The sequence below is a fragment of the Myxine glutinosa genome, chromosome 11 (genome assembly GCF_964187855.1).
Source record: "Myxine glutinosa chromosome 11, kmMyxGlut1.1, whole genome shotgun sequence".
NCBI classification, from domain to species: Eukaryota; Metazoa; Chordata; class Myxini; order Myxiniformes; family Myxinidae; genus Myxine; species Myxine glutinosa.
This window is the reverse complement of record NC_136271.1, coordinates 22513909-22522939: the sequence shown is the minus strand read 5'-3', so window position 1 is coordinate 22522939 and position 9031 is coordinate 22513909. Positions and strand designations below refer to the sequence as shown.

Sequence of the window (9031 nt, the reverse complement as noted above, 5' to 3'; positions counted from 1 at the left end):
CCTCAGCTTTTAATCGTGTACAACTCTTTCATCCAGCATATCATGGAATATGGCTTTCCACTGTAGACTGGTGCTACTGCTTACCACCTGGACCCCTTTGAGGCTGTGGAAACTAAGGCCGTCCATGTGATTGGAACATCATCAGGAAGCTATTCCATCATGGTCTGCTTCTTGCTCACTATAGGCAGTAAAGATAGCCTTGCACTTGCTGTTGTTTTTCAACCTGTTCTCTTCTGTTCTTGCCCCTTCTGTCCTTTCACCTCTCAACCCAGTCCTTGCCCATCCAGGTTGTATGCATTCTGCTGGAAACCCTTTCCTTGTTGCCCTCCCATGTTAAAAGTTGATGCTCACCTCAATTGTTTTGTAACTTTCTCGCCTGTGGAATTGGCTTCCTGGGGCCATTGTGGCACGTTTGTCCCTACAGGATTGGGAATCTGTTGCCCAGCACCACCACCTATTGGTGTCTTCCATTTCCAATACTGTGCTTTTCTACACACATTGAGACCCGGTTCTCTCCCTTCTCTTGCAATTTCCTCTCTTTGTACTGTGGTGCATGTGTTTGTCATCGCCCCACTGTTTTTCCCTTTGCCCCATTTTCTTTCGATCCATCGCCTGCTGCCATTGCTCTTCAGCGACCCTTGCTTGTACATAGCATAAAAAACTGGTTATTTGGACATTGTTTAACTAAAATGTAAGTGCTGAAATTTGCCTCAACTGCCATAATTAATTTCATTTTTCTATTGATTGGTCAGTCTAAATGTAATGTAAATGTCTGTGACAATGTTGGGTTGGAGGGCTGGATGGCCGAGAGGTCTACCCATGGCCTAAACACTGACCTCAACTGTCTACCCTGGGTTTGAATCCAGGCCCAGCTATAAACTGTCATCCCAGTGTTTCATAGACAGGGTGATTCATCAATGTGTCTGCCGTCCCTCAGATAGACGTTAAGTGGGCGTCCCATCTGCCGGTATTAGTTGGTGGACATTTATGATACCACGGTGTCCTCTGTGAAGAGTAGACGAGTTATCGCCGGTACCTTGAACAAATTCCAAATTCCTGCCCTAACCTACAAGGGGCACCGCTTCAGCAGCAAGGCCACACTCGCAGCAATGATGCAAATCTGCAGCCACAGGCTGCACCAGCTGCACATTCAATGAATGGATGTTAACAGATATTTTTTATAGGTGTGGTGCTACATGTGAGCATAGATGAGAAAGTTCAACTGTGTTTTGATGTCATACTTAATTCACTTTCCATGGAACTAGTTGGCTGGCATTAGGACGCAGGGCTTTGTCCACATCTGCTGCAGATGATGTGACCATCATTGAAGGGTGGTTGGATGAGTTTGTATAATGAGAGACGTCCACTTGCAAGTTTCACACTTGTTTGCAGTTTCTGTAAAATGTCCATCCCAGACAAAATGTGAATAAATGAGCCAATAAAGGTAATTTGCTGGAAAGCTATAATTATGGAATGTTTCACCGAGGTAAAGCCCTGCTAGCAAGGTTCAGAGATTTGATGGCAGTCGTGCCTGAGTTGCTTCACTGTTTTCGGGAGGTGTTGGCCCACTGGGTTCACGCTGTAACAAACTAAATTCCCGAGAAAGACCTGGAGGTCGTTGCGCAGGTGGGATATTGTTGGAAGATGTCTGCCGAGAGGGAAGACTTGAGCATTCGGCACCACTTGTGCCAATGACGTGACCCGCTGTACCCTCAAAAACACCGGACTCGCAAGCCGAGCGCGGTGGACTGCGGATTGAGGGTGGGCTGGGTGTTGCTCCATGTGGAAGGGAAGGTTGAGAAGCTGAGAGCAGGCGTGCGTTTCGGGAAAGCCCTGTACTGTGGGTTGGAGCAAGTGGCGGTGGAGGTGGAGGTGGAATTGCGGGAACCCGGAATGGTGGCACGTGCTCCGAGAGGGGTGGGCTGCCGCGGCGTGGTGGCATTCGCAAAGACAGACGTGATGGTGAGGTCCCTCGACCGTGCACCCCAACCGGAGGACTCTGTGGTGAGGGGCTGGCTACAGGTGGGGAGCGAGCGACACCAAATGGGCGACGCCCGACTTGTGGAGACCACGTAGCAGTTGGTGTCATGGCGGAGGTGGGTGGGAGAGGCTTGTTCTCGTGTGTTAGTGCAATCGTCACAGACATGGCTGCCGATGTCTGTATTAAGGAATTTACGGCAGCCCGGCCTTCCGCATCTGTGACCGGTGGCAGACTGAACGCAGCATTCCGATGGAGGGCTTCTGCATCCTGATGAGTCATCTCACGGTCATAACGCACAATCTTCTCAATAATATCTTCCTCGCTAGTGTTAAACAGGCCTTGGTTGAGGTCTTCACGCATGCGATGAAGCAGGATCGAGTTCTTCTTTCCTGCTCACTCACACAAAGGTAAATATTATGGAATGTTGCAATCCTTGTTCAACATTGATCATTCTTATATTATACAACAAAAAAATCACAGTTAAAAAAATAATCCAAAGAGAGGAGAACAAATGATGAATTGCGAAGGATGATGGGAATAGAGCCTGTGATGGATGCTGTGAAGAGAAACAGGTTGAGATGGTTTGGTCATGTGTTGAGAAAGGATGAAAGTGACTGGTTGAGAAGAGTGATGGAAATGAATGTAGAAGGAAGTAGAAGACGGGAAACACCGAGAAAGACTTGGCTAAAGATGGTCGAAGAAGACATGTTCAAACCTGTCTCACTCTTCCAAATCCTGGTGGCGTCTGATTTCGTCTGGTCAAATCTGTTTCTGATGTTTGTTCCCCCTCCATCCCCTCCCTTACCTCAAACAGCTACACAGTTGACTCCGCACGTGAAAAAGCTGAATGCCTCAACCCTGTGTTTGCCTCAAAATCTTATGTCCCAAACCAGTCTCTCTCTGTACCCATCTTACCCAGTCGTACCCAGCTATCTCCTGGACTGTGTCCTCTCCTGACAAGGTGGAGAAGTTTCTGTCAACCCTCGACTCTGATTCTGCAACTGGACCAGACGGCATCAGCCCAAGGGTCATAAAATCCTGCTCTGCCGCTCTTTCACACCCTCTCTCTGTTCTCTTCACCCTCTCTTTTGCTCAAGCTCATCTGCCATCAGCTTGGAAATCAGCAAACATTACCGCTTTACACAAAAAGATGCAAAAACAGATCCTTGCATCTACAGACCAATCAGCCTGCTCCCAATTATCAGCAAAGTCATGGAATCCATCATTGCATCGGATATCAAATCCTTCCTCTTCTCCAATGGCTTGATCTCTGATCATCAACTTGGATTCAGACCAGGTCACTCGACTCTGGACATGCTGCTTCTGCTGTCTGAACAATGTATGGAGGTCCTCAATGTCAAATATCAAATAAGAGCTGTCTCCCTTGACATTTCACGTGCCTTCGATACGGTCTGGCAGCCCGCTCTGCTCACCAAACTCTCCTCCTATGGTATCCATGGAAATCTCCATGCATGGCTTGTGGACTTCCTCTCTGGTCGTAGTCAACGTGTGGCCCTGAATGGATTTCTCTCATCTCCCCTTCCTGTTCAGGCTGGAGTTCCCCAAGGCAGTGTTCTGGGCCCTGTGCTTTTTCTGGTCTTCATCAATGATCTCTCCGACTCTGGAAAATTCTCTCTATCTCTCTGCTGATGACTCTACTCTCTGCCGCTCCATTCTTCATCCCTCAGATCGGCAGTCTGCAGCCTTCTCACTCTCTGCAGACCTGGACAAAATCACAGACTGGTCAAACAAGTGGAACATGTCTTTCAAACCTGACAAATCTCACACTCTTACTATGTCTCTCCGAAAAGATCATCTGGAAAACCCTCCCATCTACTTTCTCAACTATCCTCTCCAAGAAGTTCTGTCACTCAAGCTCTTGGGTCTCACAATCTGCCATGATCTTTCCTGAGAAAACCACATTTCCAAGCTGGCCTCCAAAGCTAGTCGCCGACTGGGCAACCTCCGTCGTGTGAAGTCCTTCCTTGGCACACCTGAGCTCCCCACCACATACAAGGCTTTCATCCACAGCTCAATGGAATACTGCTCTCCCCTCTGGGCTGGTGCTCCTGCCTCACACCTAGCTCGGCTTCGCGCTGTTGAAACCAAAGCTTTTAGAATCAATGGAATCTCCCGCGATTAAGCTGACTCTGAGGGCCTTTCACTCACTCACCACAGGCATGTTGGTGGTCTTTCTGTCTTCTACCGACTCCTCTCTGGCCTAGCCTCCCCAGCCCTGTGTGTGCTCTGTCCCCCAAATGCTCCTACAGGTTGCACAAGATCTGCCAGCAACCCTCTTCTGATGAAACTGCCAAAATCAAGACTCTCTGCTCACCTTCACTATTTCATTCCTCTTTTCTCCCGCCTCTGGAACAAACTCCCTCACTCTCTTCAATCCCACTCCTCCCTCCAGGTCTTTAAAACAGCTGCTCACCACCATCTCTTATCTTCCTCCATCGAAAACCTTAATCTTTTCTACCTCCATTAATTCACCCCAGATGCACTTTTCTGAAATACCGACTTCTTTCCTGGAAGTCCCAGTGTCAATGTGTTTTTTTTTTTTTACCACTCCCCCCCCCCCCTCTTCCCCTGCCTCCTCCCCCCCCAAGCCCTCTCCCTCCCACAGATCTCCCGATGTCCCTGCTCTCAAATGTTGTACTTGTGTGCTTCCCTCTCTCTCCCACATCTTCTTTCCCGCTCCTTTTATTTTGTCGTATGTGTCCCTTTGTTTTTTTGTCATTAATGTTATCTCTTCCACGAGCCTCGATCTTGTATACAAAAAAAGAAAAAAGGGCAAGGTGTTGACAAGGAGAGATGTAGAAAATAGGGCAAAATTGAGAATATTGTCATGGGGCCGGCAAGGCTAACCCCCGCTCAAGCAGGGAAATTGGCCTTAAAATGCCTGTTGTTGTTTGTTGGTTGTTGCAATCCTTGTGAACAATTACGAGTATTTGGATGTCTACTTTCATAACTAACACTGGTCAACAGCCAAATTGGTTCTGACTTATTTTCTACTGTTTCTAAGTAATTTGGTACCCACGAATCCGAATCTGACCTTAAAATTTCGCTATCACGTAACCTTGACGTAGTAAATCATAAGTGTGGAAAAAATCTTTAGAGCATGCGAATTTCTTGATTAAGTCTCAATAAGTCTATTTATTGTCACAAAAAATAATATGAACTTAAAGTTTTTATTTACATCACATAAAAAAATGTAAATCTCCAAAAATAATATGAACTTTATAAAATATCACAAAAATAATATGAACTGTATAAAATATCACAAAAATAATATGAACTTTATAAAATATCACAAAAATAATATGAACTTTATAAAATATCACAAAAATAATATGAACTTTATAAAATATCACAAAAATAATATGAACTTTAAGTTTTTATTTACATCACATAAAAAAATGTAAATCTCCAAAAATAATATGAACTTTATAAAATATCACAAAAAATAATATGAACTTTAAGTTTTTATTTACATCACATAAAAAAATGTAAATCTCCAAAAATAATATGAACTTTATAAAATATCACAAAAATAATATGAACTGTATAAAATATCACAAAAATAATATGAACTTTATAAAATATCACAAAAATAATATGAACTTTATAAAATATCACAAAAATAATATGAACTTTAAGTTTTTATTTACATCACATAAAAAAATGTAAATCTCCAAAAATAATATGAACTTTATAAAATATCACAAAAATTAATATGAACTTTAAGTTTTTATTTACATCACATAAAAAAATGTAAATCTCCAAAAATAATATGAACTTTATAAAATTAATATGAACTTTAAGTTTTTATTTACATCACATAAAAAAATGTAAATCTCCAAAAATAATATGAACTTTATAAAATATCACAAAAATAATATGAACTTTAACTTTTTATTTACATCACATAAAAAAATGTAAATCTCCAAAAATAATATGAACTTTATAAAATATCACAAAAAATAATATGAACTTTAAGTTTTTATTTACATCACATTAAAAGTGCTTCTGAACTTTACTTTTGCATTTGTAGGAGCAATCACTTTCACGCTGTAAAGTCCAACAGTAGTCGCCCATCATGTTTGGATTGAATCGGCCTTGATATCGAGTCTCCATGATGGCAATTTCCTGGTGTAACCTTTCTCCATGTTCATCACTGACATCGCCAAGATTTTGTGGAAAGAAGTCCAGATGAGAATGGAAGAAATGTATCTTGAGTGACATCCGAGCACCGAGCGCCTGGTAAATCTTCAACATCTTGTCCGCAAGCTCTTCATAATTTGGTGCTCGAAAAATTTCAAGGTAATTGTTAGCAAGAGCCACAAAGCTATCCCAAGCAACGCTTTCCAGCTCAGACAGTCTCGTTACAAAGTCCTGATTAGTGAGTACAAGACGAATTTCGGCTGTGGCTGGTATTCTTATGGTATACTGGTTCTCAAAAATTGGATGTGCTTGTGAAAATTGGATATCATAATCGAAATCTACAGGTTCATGTTGGTTAGAATCACCTCAAAATATACTAGAACCATACAACTTTTAAAATTTTGTTGACCAGTGTTATAATCAACTGGTAAAAATAATCCAAAGCATTGAAAAATCTCAACTACAAAGTAACATCTGAACTTAGAATAAAATACAAATCCGACAATGTATAATCGAACTAACAACCTTAATTGAATGATGTAAGGACACTGTTGTAAGTGTTGTAGTGTACATTGAACTGGAAATTTTAATCACACATTTAAGTCATGTGCCTATACAATGAAGGTAATTAATGGTTCTCTATGTTAAAGAGATGGTGCTGCCAATTAAAATGCAAATTGTAAATCTATTGCTCGTTTCCGTTGTTATGATTTGGGGTTTCTTCTTCTTCTTCTTCCTCTTTCATATGCGGCACAAGGCTCCAGGGGAGCACCATTGGCTGAGAGTGCGGCTGTTCTGCTGATGCAACACCCCCTGTTACGGCAGGAATCTGGAATTTGTTCAGGGTGTCTGTGATTGCTCGTCTACTCTTAGTGAAGGACAGTGGGGACACAGTGGGATCTTTGACGTCCTCCAAACAGTGACGACTCCATCTACCTGTCTCTCTCTCTCTCTCTCTCACAGACGATATGGACCAAGTTTCAACAACTCACCCCAACTCTCTCCATCATATGTGGCGATTTCAATTGTCACCTTACAAATTGGCTAGGTGTTGGTACCTCTCTCACTAACCATGGCACTTCAGCAAAGGACTTCTGTGACTCATTGGGACTGATACCATCTGTAAACTTTCCAAACAAGATTTCTCCACTCCTTCCTTCTGGACTTTTTTTTTTTTTTTTTTTTGTTTTGTTTTGTTTTGTATACAAGATCGAGGCTGTTTCTGGAATATAAATTCTATATAAATATAAATATATTTATATAGAATTATATAAATAAATATAATAAATATATAAATATAAATATAAATATAAATAAATATAAATATAAATATAAAAATAAAATAAATATAAATATAAATATAAATTTATATTCTGGAATATAAATCCTTCCTTCTGGACTTGATGACTAACTTCCCCGCCAATGTCTATCTGCTTCAATTGATTCATCCGATCATGTGCTTGTGGAGGTCGACATCTCTCTGACTATTCTCAGGAGACCTGCCTCAACGCCGATGAGTCCAGCAGTTCACTCAGGCAAACTAGCAGGGACTGCAAACAGTCTTCGCACTTCGGAACTGGTCTCCGATATCTACCGCCCCTGATATTAACTCAGTTTGGGAATATTCTTCCGCAGAAACCTGCTCTCCCTTATACACAGATTAATCGCAGATCATCTTCAGTTATCATACCCATCGTCCTGCCCATGGTACACTGAATCCTGTGGTTCGGCAGTTCACTTCAAACACTTTGCCTTCTCTTCCTGTGATTCCGTTAATTCATTAATCATCAAGTATCCACTGGGGAAACAAGCTGAATGGTACAAATCAGTTGCATGTTGAACGCGGTAGTCAACATCAACTGTGGTCTTAGAGATATCGAGTGATTCCACATTCCGAGACCACATCTTCGGTTAAATACACCTTAACACGTGTGAAAAAACGATTGATTTTGATGGGAGGGAGAGGGTTTAGGGGGCAGTTGTGCCGCCCTCCTCCCCGCACCCTGGATCTGCTCTTGGTCTCTCTAGTCTAGACATATCTTTAACTTTCTATACAGTCTGGCATCATGCCTTTCTCTCCAAATTCTCTGCCTATGGCATCCAAAGCTAATTCCACACATGGCTTACTAACTTCCTCCGCTCTCATAGCCAACGTATGGATCCCAACAGAATCCTTTCATCTCCTCTCCCCATTCCAGGCAGGAGAGCCCCAATGCAGTATTCTAGGCCTCATCCTATTCCTAATCTTAATCGACAATCATTCTTACTCTCTGTAAAATCTTCTTATCTCTTTGCTGATGACTCCACCCTCTGCCATGACATCCCTCATCATTCAGATGGGAAGGCTGCAGCCTCTTCCATCTCTTCAGACCTTAACAAAATCACAAGCTTGGCAAACACTTGGAATATGTCTTTCAATCCTGAGAAATCCCACACACTTGCTCTCTCTCTCCCCGAAAGGCATACGACATTCAAAGATGGCCTCCAACGCCAGTCACCAACTGGGCATCCTACGTCGTTCAAAGTCCTTCCTTGGCACACCTGTAGTATCCACCTACAAGGCTTTCCTCTGCAACTTGATGGAATACTGCTCTCCCTTGGGGCTGGCAAGCCTGCCTCACACCTTGCTCTGCTTAATGCCATGGAAACCAAGGCCTTCAATGTCATTGGAACATCCTGTGATGAAGCTGAGTCTTTGCCCAATCCCCCCCCCCCCCCTCACCTTCCCCCTTCCCCTTCCCGAATATGTGTGGGTGCAAGTGGTCCACAGCAACCCTCTTCCAGTGAAACTCAAAAAATCCAGGATCACTGCTCACTTCCCCTCATTTGTTGAACAGTTTACGTTTTGTATCGCAACGATAGGCTGGATCTGGGCCGAGTCAGATC

General features: G+C 42.7%; 1 protein-coding gene across 1 annotated transcript in view; it reads right to left on the bottom strand.

Annotated features, from left to right (window-relative positions):
- Positions 1-1507: 1507 nt before the first annotated feature.
- The window catches only part of LOC137436096 (potassium/sodium hyperpolarization-activated cyclic nucleotide-gated channel 2-like), a 231967-nt gene continuing 224443 nt past the window's right edge, over positions 1508-9031 (bottom strand). Inside the window, exon 8 of the mRNA XM_068129812.2 lies at positions 1508-2370. Within this exon, the coding sequence (XP_067985913.1) occupies positions 1508-2370 (863 nt within the window). The remainder of the gene's footprint in view (positions 2371-9031) is intronic.